At 42.2% G+C, this 16,259-nt stretch overlaps 1 protein-coding gene across 1 annotated transcript; it reads left to right on the plus strand.

The window, feature by feature from the left end:
• Positions 1-1,222: 1,222 nt before the first annotated feature.
• si:dkey-261h17.1 (protein STRUBBELIG-RECEPTOR FAMILY 3) lies at positions 1,223-16,047 on the plus strand. Its single transcript, XM_026369012.2, has 5 exons — positions 1,223-1,423; positions 10,960-11,028; positions 11,214-11,377; positions 13,486-13,698; positions 14,465-16,047. Exons 1-5 carry the CDS (start codon positions 1,342-1,344, stop codon positions 14,657-14,659), a joined length of 723 nt encoding a protein of 240 aa, XP_026224797.1. The 5' UTR covers positions 1,223-1,341; the 3' UTR covers positions 14,660-16,047.
• Positions 16,048-16,259: the final 212 nt, after the last annotated feature.

Below are 16,259 nucleotides of genomic sequence, written 5' to 3' on the forward strand. Positions count from 1 at the left end.
TACTGAAGAATATTTGAGAACTCTGCTTCACTTGAGAGCAACAACAATAACATTTACAGTAAGGTTGTGGTTGTTTGTTGTGTTAGATTCAGCCACTTAGAGCTGCTTATAATGAAGAAGAATCTAGTGCAGTGTGGCTGTAACAGGAAGTATTTCATCAATCAAGACCTGATCTTATTTTGCAAGGTTGACCGTTCAAGTGTATTGAACTGGCAAGAAACAACTAATTAAATAAAACAAGACCAAATCAAATCAAGACATGAATGTGAATTTGACAACATAAAAAAAAAAAAGCCAAATCATAGCTTCAGTTTTATTAATTGCAAATATGATTTTATCTCACACTCAAAATGTATAAATGGATATAAAGAGGCGAGTAGGAGCGCGGATTCTCAGACACCAGCCTGACCTTGGCTCGTTTCAGCCTCACGTGGTTTCATTGTTTGACAAGCGAGTCTCCAGACAGTCCTCAAGAACCCAGCGGTGAAACTGCAGTGCTTCCAGATGTGGCCCGCTTTGATCTCTGGTATAGCACATCTCTGTGTGAACATGTACGGAGCGCACTCCTACAACACACCGCACGTCACCGCAACAGCGTGTGTCACTTTTTTGCTGATGTGGTGTGATTACAAAATAGCATGTCTGTTTTGCCTAAGATGTCAGTGTGTGTGTGTGTGTGTGTGTGTGTGTGTCAGCTTTTACAAAAAGGCGTGTACAGTACTTACAGTACATGTAAGTGTGCTTGGGTAATCGTGTGTGGTTCAGTGGATGACTCACTATGGGCTGTTAGTGATCTGTCCAGGGACACACAAACGCTGCAGCCAAGCTTCGTCTGTGATGCCATGTGCTTTTACAGACCTTTCAGCTACGTATGTTCACAACATGTAGGAGACAGGAGGAACGCTCTCTGTTTACCAGGCGCATCTTTTAAAAAACACACTCAGATCCTCATTTCTAAGTTGCTGTGTTGCAGATAACTAGCTTTTTTATTTTTATATTTGTGTTTACATAGGACTTCTGAATCTGAGTATTGAGCCTTTGCACGTTCATCTCCTAGACCACTAGAAACAGCTCTTCTCTAACAGTTGCTTTGGGGGAAATGGGTTAACAGCAGGCGGCTTAAAAAAAAGGGGTGTGGAAAGAGCAGAGCGTGGAGGGAGGCTGAAGCAGAGGGGCCATATAAAGAGCAACAGATCACAAGCCAGGCTTTATCCTGGTTGTCTGTCCCGCTCACTCAGACCTCACAGGAAACTCCCATTTCCCCCTCTCACCTTCACTTAACCACACGTTTTACTTTCACACCCAGTCTCACCAGCTTCACTCTGAGTCTGACCAGACAGGATGGCTGTGTCCATGTGGAGAATGAATGGGCTGTGGAGAAGGATGACTGAAGTCCTGGTGCTCAGCGCTCTATTGCTCAGCAGTAAGTAATCTCATATCTTCTTAACATCCTCTGTTTAAAAAGGATTATCCACAGAGAATCATACGCTGTTAGTAGACTTGATTTTTTGGTTGTTCTTTAGCTTCTTTATCCAAACATTTCAAACATTACACTGTGCAAAATTCAGTTTTCATAATTCATCCAGCAGAAGCTTAAACACAAGCTGGGGCATTTGCTTTAATGGGTTTTACCATGAGGTTGCACACAGATGCAAGGAGGCATGGTTTCTGGTGGGGCAGCTGCAGACACAAAGGGTCTGCTCAGGAGTGGAAAGTTGCCGTTGAGAATAACCACGCTTTACATCCTGCAGTGCATCTGGGTGGAGCTACTACTGTGTGTGTTTGAATGCCTCTAAGAGGATTAAAACCACACAGAGCGCAGTCTCAAACTATCTGAAAATGTCTTTTTACGTTAGAAATACAATCCATTGGTTCATATTCGCTGCATGGTGCTGTAGCATCTGCCTGACTGTGACTCTGAGTTCTGTAGTGAGTGTCAGCAGCATGTGGAGTAACATGAAAGAAAATGACCACATAAAGCGCGTGGAGTCAAGACAGGGAAAATAGTTCCCTCAACTGTACTTCCTGCCGGTCTGTACAGTAAGCGTGTGTGTGCGTGTGTGTGTGTGTGCAGGAGATCATGTGGATGTCTTTCTTTCACAGGGCTGTCCACTCCAAATCAGTCTGAGGCCTGATGTTAATTGCAGGGTGATGTATGGCTTGGATGGTGTTGCTGCTTCGTTGGTTGTAAAGTAGGTCTGGTCGTAGTTCAGACGACTTTTACAGAGCCGCTAGGCCCCATCTATGGGCACGGGGGCTGTAAATGTTCGGAGTGGAGTATTGCACATGGATGGAAATAAGTAAGGATTTACTTTGAAAGGGGAAAAAAAAGATCATGAGATAGTGGAACTTGTTAGTTGTGCGCCCAATAAAAAGGCACACATCATATCATCTGCATCAGCAGCTTAGCAGATGGTAATTAGATTTACAGGGTAATGTAATTAGTCCAGGTACTGTGCAGCGAAAACATTGAAAAGACTACTCATAATCAACAATTTATGTTTTGTTTGTAACTGTTGTTGGTTGAAAACAGCTAATCTACTATTATTATCTCTATAAAATACTTATTATTTCAATTCAAGATTTTCTTTTTAGCCATTACTAATTATGACTACCACCACGCCCATTGTGTCCCTGTATTAGGTTTTAACATAAGGTTTCTGATTTATCACAAGTGTGTTGGCTCAAGTCTGCTGACCCACTCTCAATTCCACATCCAACAGCAGTCCGCTGATCACACAGTCTTGCTACATTGTTGACACACTTGTGTCCAGCTGGCACTGCAGTGTGAATTTGCCTCTGAAAAGCAATTAATGTAAAATGTCGAGCTTAAATTTACTGTATGCAGTTTGTGCTGCATTTATGCATCATCTGCATAGTCACATTTGTACTATTTCTGTTTTTATTTCGGTGCACTAGAAATGATATGTCCCCTCACTGACTCTCTGCACAATATAAGACCATGTGGCTGCTATAGAATAAAGGTCAGAGGTCTGTTCCAGATAACGTCAACACACATTTTTCATTTTCCATGCTCTATTATGACTGAATGTAGATAAAGACTTACTCTAAGTTACTCTATCCCGATAAATGCAGAGGTGTTCGACTGCACAGCTCCTGCTTTGTTGCTTGCACTTAGAGGGAATTGTTGTGGATCATGGGACTTAGTCAATGTCACATTAGATTGAGTGGCAGGAAGTAAGTAGAGTGAGAATGGTAAATAAGTGAGGCAGCTGATCTCAAGCTTGTCTTTAAAATACATTTTGTATGTATCAAGCTCTCTTTCTTTCTCTCATACCCTTGGTGATTGTGTTGATGATACCTGGAAACCGTGGTAACCAGCAAACTTATTTTGCAAAGGCCTTGGACCTACTTTTCATTCAGCAACAAGCGTAATAATGAAGTGTAACTCAAAGAAGATGGGGCATCGCAACATGAAAAGAGAACATGTGCAGCTGATGGACGTCTTAGTTTACATTTGTAGTTTAGTTCAGGCAAACATGTTTAAGAGGCTGAATGAATGGAGGGCAGGATGCAGGGGAAGAGCCTTTGTTTTGCTTGATTAGTGACTGTGTTCGACTGTGTTTATCAGTGCAAACACCCTCGTCATATACAGTGTAAGCCAGCCATCACAAGTTTAGTAGAAGCTCCCACTTCCCATGGCTGTCATTCAGTAGTTATGCAGTTGTGCAAATATGTGGTGCTGAAATGGGCATGGACTGTAATGTTGGATGATGTCATTCAACGCTCCTGCTCCTTGGAGTATGTTGCAAACTCGCTCAAGATTTCTGGGGGAAAACCCAAGCTTTAAATGTGCTGCAGAGAAGGGGGAAAAACACACCGCCTCACTTATTTCAGCTTGTCATCTACAATGAACGTTTCTGTTTCCAAGCCAGGGCCTCAGGCAGAGCAGAATGAGCTGTGACAATCGGTGTTAGAATATACCGCATTAAAGACAGATACTAGCTGGTGGCTGGGGCCATACCACATTTGGCATGCGTACGTGTGATTGTGCGGGGAAATGCACAAAAGCCATCGATGCTCAGTAGAAGTCCTTAAAAAGAATCAGCACAGGCTTCACAATATGAAATAGCTAAGAAATGTACAAAATGTAGTTTCTCAGACAGCAGTTTCCCCCTGCCAGAGTAAACAAAGGCAGAATATTGCCCCTCATCTCATGGCCTGTGGCTATTGACCAGCATTCTTTCAGTCCCAAGTTGTGATGGTGAAGTTGGATTCACGTCATCTGCTGGAGGGCGTGGGTCTTTTATGTAAGCTTTGGCAGATAGTTTTCTTATGTCAGGCTAAGGGTGTGTGTCCACTTGGCCTTAGTGTTAATTAAACCTGGAGCCTGCAGTTCTGTCAGTTTGCCAGTTTGTTTCTGTAATTCCTCCACGTGAGAGCAACACCTCAGTCTACAGCTGAAATCATTAACGCATTCCAACTAACGGAGCCGTTCATCACTCGTCGGTATCTGTTCTGCCACCTCATCTGCTGCCTCTCGTCAACACAATCACCAAGGGTATGGCGGGGGCGAGGTCAGGGCACTTTTTAAAAGCGTCCCCTATTTCTAAATCACGTTCATTTGAAGCTGACTCTATTCCGAGGAAAACATATTAACCACTGTCGCCACCAACAAAATGATCATCCAGGAAAAGGAGTTGACTTAGAGCAATAGATCATCTAGCAACAATATTTACCTAGTGAAACAATCTTAATGAAAAGCAGACGCTGTGCTAGCATTCAAATCTTCCTTTTCCAATTACTGTTCTGCTGAGCTTATTGTTCCTTGTTCCCCCTGGCACCCTGCTGCAATTTTACAGCTGTTGGGTTTTACCAGCATAAAGGAGGACAAAAAATCTCCTTCTGTTTCTCCTTCATTTTCAGCCCAGAACACCACACGGCACAATACAGAGAATCTCCAGATATCACTGCTCAGATCTAAAATCACCCCTCAGCTCAGTTCAGCTAATGAGCCGCCCCAAGATTAAGGAATTCCAAAGCAAGAACTTGGAAGCGCCGCTCTCCGAGCCTCGTGTCATGCTTGCTTGCCTGCTTTTTCACGCTGGCTCAAGACTAAAACCTCGGCAAGAGCTCAGTGATCCTCTCCACACTGATTGATCCAAGGTTATAGCGTGATGTCATGCCAAACACCAGTAGGAGTGATAGTGAATAATGTGTGTGTGTGTCGGATAAACAGGCCGGGCTGGCTTTATGGAGGGATATACTGTTTACCCTGGGGAGTAAAAACACTTAATGAGCCCTGGCTGGGGCCTTTTCACTGCCAGAATAATTGCTGATAATTAATGTTTAGTAAAAGCCATGCCGTTGCAGCAATGCTTTATACTTCCTAATTGAAAACACAAGGCTGTGCCCCTTGCTGCTGTAGAAGGTCCTGACTTTGGACACCACATTCGCTTCTACTTCATGTGAATGTATGTATAAAAAGTTGGACCATATCTGGAAGGCTGTTGCTATCTTTGCTTTCCTCTCCCATTTTGGCTTGTTAGCCTAATGATATCGGAGCCAAATTGTTTTAGGGCCTATAGGTTTGGATATCTTTTTACAACCTCTCCCCACACAGGCTCACGCAAAAACAGCAGCTGGAATCAGTCCATGAACATCTGCTGTTGCAGCCCAGTGCTGGTTGTGACACAGAAAGGGGAGCAGAGAGCTGCAACTGCCTCTTGAAGCAGCTGGTGTTTCCAGTTTCGAATTCTGCTAAGAAAATGGATGGCGTGTTTTGGAAGCACAGGTTTTAAGTTTCACCACCCTGCTGGAACTATTTTAATGAGTAAATTAAGGAGTTGAAGAAAAGCGACAGTTAGTGGCCACCATCAGTCACAATCCTACCTTGTCTTTCTTTTCCTTTCTTCCTTTTGATTTGGATTTTTTTTTTAAAGGGCAGCATTAAATTATGCAACTTAAGATAACACTAGCATGAGATTCAAAATCAGTCTACTCTGCCCCTCACAGTATTCCCTGCTCTGCTTCGCTCTGCTACGCTCTGCCCATCCCTTCAGGAAATGCAATAAACGAGAATGATCCAAAAAAATAACTAGGATGCAGAGGCCAATCTCTGTGCTGCAGCCCCATGATAACAGTCAGTGTGGATCCCACTCCATTGGTGTCTGACTGTATTCTAGTGCTGATATTTGTTATCTGGATCCCCCAACAGTTCCAAGAGGTCACTGGATGCCACGTGCTGTGATAGCAACATCCTGTCATAAGATGTGCATGAATAACATTCCAACCTGTTGGTGCTCCCTTTTTTTTCTCAAAACTATCATGTGTTTTGTTTGAAAACATCAGGGGTGTGGGCAGGATGGAAAAAGTCGCCAGAAAATAGAAAAATAGCTCTCATGTTTGGAGACCAGAGTAGTGCATTCAGCGGATAGATTTTTTCCAGATTGTCACTGGAGTAGCAACTAGTAGTAGTATAGCGGACTGTATTTGGTTTCTGTAATATGCTTTATGTAATATTCACTATTTGCTAGAAGATAGTGGTCCTGTGAGTGCAGGAACTGGTATTCTACGTTATGCAGACATTGGCTTGTGTTTCATCTAAAGAAGTAAGTTGCTAAATTGGTTGACCGAAGAATTCCTGACTAAGTTAAAGCTGAGGTCACATTTATCCCTGTAGGGAAAAAATGAAAAAGAGTGGGGGAAGACGCTGGGGTTGTCTGTGCACATCTGTAAGCAGAGGACAGCAAGGGATACGTAAAGAGAGTCGGGTGTGGCGCATCATGACAGCCAAGATGGTGTCTCAGTGGTCTGGGTGGAGGTCGGATGCAAGGCCCAAGATTTAGAGCTCTAGTGTTCCCCCTTAAGCATGGTGTCACAGATCTCATAGCTCTCTGACAGTACAGCACATATGCAAGGGCGGGAAAAAGCTCCCAAAGGAGACTTAGTGCAGCTGCACAACTCTTCCCCCTCTTCAGGCCTCCTCCCCAATCTCCCCAGAGAGGAAGCAGGCCTCATCCTCAAATGGCACCAGTAAAGGACTGCATTCTCCAGCTCATACTCTCTGACTGCATCTGTTTAATCCGGTGTGACAATGTTTGTTTCGAGTGCAGTTTCCTCATTCTTCCCGACCCTAAATCCAAAAGCTGCAAAAGCGGGAAGGAAAAAAAGATAGCAATCACAATGGCAGCTAGACTTCAGCAGGGAGAGACTGGGAAAGGCCAAGAGGGATGAGTAAGGGAAGGACATGGAAATGAGTGGGACCAGATAGCACCATTTAAAATATACTTATCCTCATATCTACATCTAAGTTTGCAAACAGACACACACACACACACACACAAAGATTTGCCGGCAGCTTCTTGTAGCTGAAGCGTACCGAAGAGTGATAAAAATAGGCAGAGAATTGTGTGCAGTTAACAATCCACTCATTAGGTGCATACTGAGGCCTTTGTCTACTGGCACAAAGTCAACAAGATGTTCTCTAACCTGGAGCAAAATATCCAGTTTAACTGGCACCGTGTGGAGAGAAATCATTTACATGTTAGTAGCTCCATATATCAGCTCTGTCAGTTATGATAGCTGAGATCCCTGACTGTGGCAACATCAGTCAGATGATCACGGGGTTATAGATGCAGGGAGTTGAGTTTTCATGAACTCTGGCACACTGGAGTGGTCTGTGGGCTTTTACAGACCGAGAAAGAAAAACAAATGATGTGCAGTGGAGAAGTGTCAAAGCATGATGCTCAAGTTAAGAGTCAAGTCTCCTGCAGGAATGGAGCTGAAGCTAGATTTCAAACTGTACACACTCAGACCAATAAACATATTATTAAAAAATGGGTACAGTGTGTGTCTCCCCTTGCTTTACCATGATAGTACTGGCATTTTAGAGTGACTGTCATATACACCCTCCTGACAAAGCTACACACCACTACGTGGGTGTGTCTGACAGGGAATAAGCGTAGTTGGAAGACTTTCCCTCAGTGAGAAGGGGGGATTGAAAGGAAGGAAACAGAGCCAAATGTTAAAATGTAGGATCTGGCTTTTGTAACCTCTTCATTATGTAAAGTGATGATAAGAAACAGCCTTCCCTTCCACATTATCACCTCTTCCCTGCTCTCCCCTGAGTCCACTATACTGTAGTGTAAATACTTTGGCTCACCTTCTGACTCTGAGCATAACTCAGAAACCCTCGCATTTATATGTGCTTGTGTTTCTCTCAGCCTATTAAGAATTATTTTCAGTGTGAGCAACTGCATACTGCATCCTGAAATACAAGCAGAGAGTCATAAAGCGTGGTACTTGATTTCAGTAGCAGTCTTTCTTAATCCATCTCTGGACATATAATCCACCACAGTCAGTTGTGAAATTCACAACTGTCTTGAAAGGGATTTAAAATGTTTTATGAACCTAATATCTATATTAGGCTTACGGTTTATATAACAGGAGTTGCATACATTCTGCTGATGTACAGTTCGGTGAGCAAATCAGTGACTGCAACATAGAAGCATGTCTATGATTATTACTGTGGCTCTGCAAACCTCCACAGACAGAACAAAAAACTTGCCAGAGGCTAAGTCTGCTAATTATACACAGATACAATGCTGTAAGGCACCTTAAGCATCCGTCAAATCACATTAGTCATTTGCCAATTCCTGTTGATTTGTCCAAACAACCACGGGCAAAAGAAAATGCAGCATTTTAACTGTCACTCACCATCCTGGGCCAATACCATGCCCGCTCTTTAGCCTATGATTTAGCTCTTTTCTGTACATCTGGCAGGTCTACACACCACACACCGCACACCACGTCAAAGACTGGAACACCCAGGCTGAGAGTTTTGCGAAGGACAGCCAGGACAGGAAATCCTCTTGATGTAGCCTAGTAGTAATGAGAGTAGCACAGAGCAAGATTTAGAGGTTACATGGTGTGCAGCCGTCTCTGTGGGGTCTCTGAGCCCATCAAAAACTCTCTGGAGAGACACCAGGGTTTTGTTTATGGAGCAGGAGTGTTATGTATGTTCCTCTGTGTTTATACTGAGACTGGCAGGCTTCGAGTGGATGCTGAGAGGCCTGGTTGGAAACACAATAAAAATTTATCACACAGCTGTTTAAGGTGTCTGTGTCCGCAGTGGTGGACGGCTTCAGTGTTTGAAACTCGCAGAACATCGATGCACGGGGGTTTAAGCATGTGACCAGTGAATACAGCATGTACAGCATGTGTTTGTCCACGTGCATCCATGAGCATCCTGCTCTCTACATGCTACCTGTAGCTGTGTGCAGAATGTGTGGAGGCAATATGTGTTTAAGGACAAGAACCATTAATATGATGACGGATGCTTTCTAAGAAAGGTAAAAGCTTTAAAAGATGAATAATCACGCATATTCCAGCGCACATTTTATACTCACCTGCTTAGACAGTGAAGTACTTTAAAACATTCCACACATTTAATTTGACAAAGGGAAATCTTTATGCCTACGAGGTGAATTCATGTGGCGAGCAGGCTAAACATATTGGTCACGCTTTATTACACTGTTAAACTTAGCCGCTCAAGCCAAACATAATTAGCTAGAGTCTGTAAGAGCACAGTTAAACATTAGAATTTATGCCCACATTCAACAGTTAAAAAGCAGCATCTAACCAGCTTTAAACAATGTTCAGCCAGCTGACATCACGGTCAAGATAAAACACTCTGCACGCAGACTGATCTACAGTTCTAAGCACATCACGGAAAAAAACTGATGAAAACCTACAGTGTGGTGCTAACATCCCTAAAAGGAGCTTGTAATTTATTCTAGAGTTTGTTAAAGTCGGTCATGTTTATAGGAAACACACACAAAGCGTCTAAATCTACCACATTTATATGAATGTATCCGGTGATTAACTAAATAATGGTAGCGGTGCACCGAAGCATTTTCCCTCTGATTGCAGCATAGTTTTGGTTAGATGTTCAGCTGTTTACACACTATGCTGGTTTCCTCCCATGCGAGTGAGAGTGTTTAGAAATTATGATCCAAGATAAGTTTAATTTCAGAGCTGTAGTTCTTGTCGGTCTCTGTACTGGGAAAGTTTAGTTTTCTTCTTTTGATTGATAATGTGATCCCTGATCAGACACACAAGCAGTCATCTTTCATGGCTACAGTGCATAAAAAGGCTTCTCTGTGTGTAATCAGTTAAAATACGTGTCCTCTAATTGAACAGGGCAGTCTCATAACATTATCCAGTTGGCTAGATTAACAGGTAATTCAAGATAGAGACAGAGCGATCGCAGTTATTTGTCTATAATATTAATAAGGATATTTACCTGCCATAATATTAGTCTAACATCTGTCCTTGAAGGCAAACCATCTATTAATTTACCTAAACTCACTTGAACTAGGTGAATGTTTTCCTACCTTTTTTTAACCTTCCTATTTCAGAAAGGTCCTGGCACCACCCAACTTAAACCCAACATTATTACAGAAACAGGATCTCTCCCAAGGGATGGATGTGTAGTCAGGGGGCCATGACCTTCTGAGTGAGCTGTTTATTTGCAGAGGCTGCAGACAGTGAGAATTAGCCCATATGTGATTACTAATTAGCTACAGCCCTTGAGAATACATGCCCAATTGGTTTGGCATCTTTGGGTTGAGCATGAGGTTTGGATCACCAGGCCAAGCTGTTCAAACCAAAGACTCTGTCCTGACCTCATTCACACATTCCACTGAGCTTGGGCATGAACGTTCATGGCAATATACTCTTTAGATACAGCTTTCCATAAGAACTGTGTTATAACAACAGTACCAAGTAGTAATTTTGCAAAACTGAGATCAGCATTATCCCTCAAATTGAACAAGGAAGGATAATGATACGAGTTTCGGGGTCTGGGGATCCCACCAGGCAGACATCATCTCTGCAAACATCAAAGACTGCTGATTCAAGGTCTGCTGATGAAGGTTCAAGTGCTTAAGTTGCTGTCTCTTTTTTTGTTGGTAACATGCTCTCTCTTCATTGCAGATGACGTGATCTGTCAAACTGTGGAAGCAACAAATGCAAATACAGCTCCTGCAACAAACACTACTCCTGGTAAGAGCTAGACAAACACAGATTTGATATATAGCACTGTTGAGAAATTAACATGGATTTCAGTGTGTCTCTTTGTTTACACAATGCCAGATTAGATTACCTAATTACATAAAAACTATACATTATATACAGTACATTCATTATGTACCTGTGTACAATAGCATGTGATTTTATTGTGTTCTTAGGTCCAACTGCTGCAACTTCTAGCGTCAATGCTGGGCCCAATCCAGAAGTAACCACTATCTTACCATTGTCAGCAACCATTTCACCTTCCAAATCCAGTCCTACAATCGTGGGTGCTGGGGCTCATAATGAAGGAGACGGTGGTGTCTCTCCTAAAAAAGAGGCGGTGAGTATGTTATGTTTAATCTGAAGACAGATTACCACTCTATGCAACTCTATGTTTTGGCATGAAGGATATCCCAGAAAGTAATGCTGTCAAGGCTGTGGTAAAAACAGATGACTGTGTGTGTACGCTATTGTACAGTATCACTTAAAGTAAAAAACATCAATTCACAGCCACCAAACCACATCCTAGAATCGTCACTCATCCTGTAAAAATAAAGTTGCTCCCTGCAAACCAGAGGCGGTGAACTAATAACAGTTGAGATTTTGACATGTAAAATTTACAACCACAGTAAAACGAGAGGAGAGGGCTGAGCCTGGTTACCTTCTGGTGACACATTCCTTTCACTGAGACTTTTATCTGGGCCCCTACACCTTGGGTCCAGAGGAAGTGGTTTACGCCACTTAGAAGAAGAAGATGAATGTGTTTTAAAGTCCTACAGTTAGAAATATGGTGCTGATAAAGGCAGATCTGTTCTCAGACATTCCTCAGGCATTGTAAATCTTGACGCTGTGGTCTCTGTGAGAGACAAATGAGGAGGAGGGCTAATGTTTCCTCTCTTGCTATGGGATCCTTACTTCAGAAGGAGGAATTCCACATGACTGAGGGAAGTTTTGTCTTCACAAAATGTCATCTTACTACATAATTAGAAGTTTGCCTGACACTAATAAATTCTAATTATGTGATGTGTTGAAGTACAACAAACACAGAGCAGAAGAGGCAGGTCAGATCTCAGTCCACATACTTTACTTAGCCTCTATTTATGTAATAACGGTAAAATCTATAGAGCCAGGACCATCTGCAGAAGTCATCTGTTCAACTCAGCCAGAAAGTAGACATGAACTACAGTGCCAGAGCTCTTCGCCAGAGGATGATGAGTTCACAACGCAGGCGAGACTGAGTGAATGACGTAAAAAACTAAACCTTGATAAAAGAACATCCTGTATCAGTGGAACAAATTTAATAAGCAACAGTTCTATGAGAGAAAAATACATCTCAGATATAGTGGAAAGTCATAAGTTCTTTTTATGCCTTAGTAAAGTAAATATTTAAAAAAAATACACACACACACTGTTTAACTTTTAGTTGTTGAAATATATTTAACCCTTTTTTACGGGTCACTACAGTCGACATCTATTCAAAAGCTGTTCCCTAGTATGTACATGGGTTAGATTTAGTAGAGCCATGGACAATATTTCTCTGTCTTTTTGTAGAAAATCTAATAGAAGTGTTAGAATATGTTAAAATGCTACTGGTTTGTTAAATACATGTTTTTTGTTTTTGTTAAAAAGTCAGTGTTTTTTTGTAACTCCATTAAAAATAGGTTCACAAAAAATAATTCATTCGCATAGTTTTTTCATGCCAAGAGAGGAATAAAAACACTGAGGTTCTTATAATTCATGCATGAAAGGGTTAATAAATATCACAAATATTGTGATCAAGCAAAGCTGGGCTTTAGACAAGGGAGGATCCCTGGGAGCAAAGTGTGATGGATCACTAGTGACACAGACAGATGGAGAACAATTTCAACATGACTGATATTGCTGTTCAAGTACAGCTTTCCTGAGTTTCTTCTTTCCTACTTTAAAAGACCTGAGTGTTACAGCCAAGTCCAGCTGTGGGCCCACTCCCAGATAACTGAGGATTCAAGGTTTGTTCAAAGTGGTGTCCTGGGAATACTGAGAGCTGTCTGGATCTCACTGGAGAAAATGAAGAGTGCTCCAAAGTTGGCTAAAGCCTCAAGCTGTGCAATGAGGTGATATCATAGTTCAGAGTTAAGGTGGGAAAAAGAAGGTGTGGTCAGCAAGTTTTCCACCCAACTGCGATTTGTCTCCATTCCATACAAACAAACCCTGCATGTGCTGACTGTCATTTGGGAAAATCTAGAAATTCAGGACAGATTTGATTTCTGGCCCGGACAATTCGGTTTATGCTGGAAGCAATATAGTAAAATAGTACAATTTGCAAGTTGCAAGAATTTTTATTTGCCATAAAACAGTTCACTGGACCGAATTTGACCACCTACTTCATAAATTTAAAGGCCTGAAATTCACAAACCTGGCAACTTTTTGACCACAGTCTCATTCAAATTCTCTTCAATTTGTTTGCAGCCGGAGATGACAAAGAGCGAAGCCTCTCCAGGTTCATCCTCAGGTTCATCTTCAGTTTCATCCTCAGGTTCACCTTCAGGTTCACCTTCAGGCTCGTCTTCAGGTTCCTCAGTATTTGTTGGAATACTGGTTACTGGCCTGCTCGCTGCCCTTGCAATCATCGTAGGTTATTTCAAATGCCAGCGCAGGTCTGACACCAAAGGAGAGAAGCTGGTAAGCATATTTTAACATTCTCTGCTAACAATAAATGTATATGTACTGTATGTTATCACATGGACCTAACTTCCATCAGTCAGCGCATCATTCAACACATGGCCCATGAATTGAACATGTCTGCAGAAACTTGTAATGCTTAGTTTGATCATGTTTGCAATGGTTCTGATTTGTTCACCTTAAAGCCTTTCTTAAACTACTGCTGATCCAGGTGACTTCTCATATAACCTAGAGGTGTAGCTTAGCACCAATCTGCAGGTTTTCATCATGTGTTTGAGTCTCTGCAACCACATCCTTCACTGTAGTTTTAGCAACAATATGAATAGCTTTTCAGGAAAGGTTCATGTTTTACTACATTTGAAATCAAAACAGCACCATTTCCATCCACCATTGGAATCAATCGCTGCTAGTGTTTTAATTATGGAGTGTTGCTGGCCAGAAATCACAGGGAATATGCAGAGAAATAGAGAGTGCGCCTGATCCAAAGACCCACACCCTGCTCTCTGCTGCCTCTGTTTCATCTACAAGCCAGACACAGCTGTTTCTCTGTACTACTCACAATATCACATGATAGCGACCACATTAGAGGGTGCGCTTGCATGTGTTTATAAGTATATGAGGGGGCTGGTGGGCGTCATCTGTGTGCATGTGCTGTGTACTGTACATGTGCATTCGCATGCAGTATCTGATACTTTTTAAACACATTTCAGATTTTAGCATCCAAACACATAACTGATGTGTTTTTTCGTTTGTGCTGCACACGCAGGCAGAGGAGGCCTATCCAGTGGATCAGGAGAACCAGGGGAACACTCTTGTATCTGTGGCCCCCCTCAACCCTCCTCCTGAAAACCAGGAGAAACCCAGCATAAATGGAGAGTCCACTGAGCCAGCCAAGACCGAGCCTCCCCCTGCCTCCAACAATGGCCACTCCACCGCCAAGACAGCAGACACTGAGCTGTGAAAGAGTCTACGAAGAAATGCAACCCAGGAGCTACCCCCACAAACACACCCATCCACACACATGCCTCTACAAACTCACCTCCTTTGCTGAATCCACTCCTGCCAAACCACACAGCAAAGTGGACTTCAGGGACTAGAACATCCTACATCGATACTCCTCTTGTTATGCCTCCCCCATTGCCTCCTCCTTTGTCCACGCGCCTCAACAGACACCAGGAAAACTAGTCTGATGATGACGATGGTGCCGGCGGTAAATGATGTCCAAGATGACGAAGACTCAGTCCCTGGGTTGTTGATAGCAGTCAGGCTGGAGACGAAAGACAGGAGATGGGCAGTTAGTGTATGTCAGTATTAATCAGCTCTGGCTCCCAGTGATGACTGGAGTCACAGCCGTGTGCTGCCAACACCCAGCAGGATCTCTGCTTGTCATCAGGGTGAGCCCTCCAACCAACCAGACCTTCAGTAAATCTAATGCCAGCACGTACATGACATTGTTCCTTAGTCTATTGTAAAGCCATGACACGCAGAGGAGAAATAAATCACAAACTGCCTTGAAAGCTGTTTACAAACTCCTCAGAGAGAAAATCCATTGGGCATTTGCCCTGTTTGTCTGATTTATTGTGTAGGTGTGTAAAACGTTTCAAACCCACGCATGTGTGTGTTGACATATGCTTGTACCTGTAGTGTGCATGGACCGTATACTGTATATCCACACATGCACCTAAGCTTGCTCGCTGCATGTACTATAAGCGTCTTTGATGAGGAGATTTTGATATTGTGAGTGACTGTGATTATTTGGAACGTGCATGTCATCTCAGAAATTGAAATTGTACAATTGTGTATAATTACTTAACAGAAATAGGCAACGTGATGCAGAGGAGAGCAGAGTCTATACTGTCAGCTCTGTCCACCTTTTTCTCAGTGTTATTCTCTCTTCAGTATACTGTATATGCTTTTTTTACTATCACTATTATATTGAGCTGTGTGTATAGTATGGTAACTATTTTTTGTCTTGTTTATATTCTGTGTATCCACCTTGCTATGTTTGTTTTATGTGCCAAAGAGTTTCATTTCATAGTTCATGTACTAAAATATGCTATTTGTGGTAAATTTACATTTACATTGTTTGATTTAGGTCATATTATACAGAAACATGTTGAAGGGTAACAACGGTAAGAAAGAATCATCTAGTTGCACACATCTGTAATTTTTACTGAAATGCCTGAGATATAAATTGGATATCTCGCATTGATTTCTCCTTTCGGTTCATTTTGTGACTTTTCTTTGCCAACATTCCAATATGACTGTTTCTCTTTACTAGCGCCCTGTAGTTTAAATTGGATTTAACATGAACAAATGAAAACTAAAAATAAATAACCTTTTTTATGACTTGTCAGTGTTTTTATTCTCAATAATGTGTGGAGAGAATGAACTGTATTTAAGAAGTTGGAAAAACACAACGCTGCATTGGGTCCTTATTCATTATTAGTATTATCAGTATTACATTTTACCACTTAAATGGCTCAAATGAGAGACGTGCAGTGAAAAACTCCCTTGAACAGAAGAATCCTCCAGCAGAACAGGCTGCCTTGGAGTGATTG

Source organism: Anabas testudineus, chromosome 7 (genome assembly GCF_900324465.2).
Source record: "Anabas testudineus chromosome 7, fAnaTes1.2, whole genome shotgun sequence".
In the NCBI taxonomy this organism is placed as follows: Eukaryota; Metazoa; Chordata; class Actinopteri; order Anabantiformes; family Anabantidae; genus Anabas; species Anabas testudineus.

Bases quoted from the DNA above. Each gene is read 5' to 3' on its own strand.
- si:dkey-261h17.1 (XM_026369012.2), top strand. From the start codon at position 1,342: ATGGCTGTGTCCATGTGGAGAATGAATGGGCTGTGGAGAAGGATGACT. The intron at 1,424-10,959 runs GTAAGTAATCTC...TCTTCATTGCAG, and splicing joins CAGCGCTCTATTGCTCAGCA to ATGACGTGATCTGTCAAACT. The intron at 11,029-11,213 runs GTAAGAGCTAGA...TTGTGTTCTTAG, and splicing joins TGCAACAAACACTACTCCTG to GTCCAACTGCTGCAACTTCT.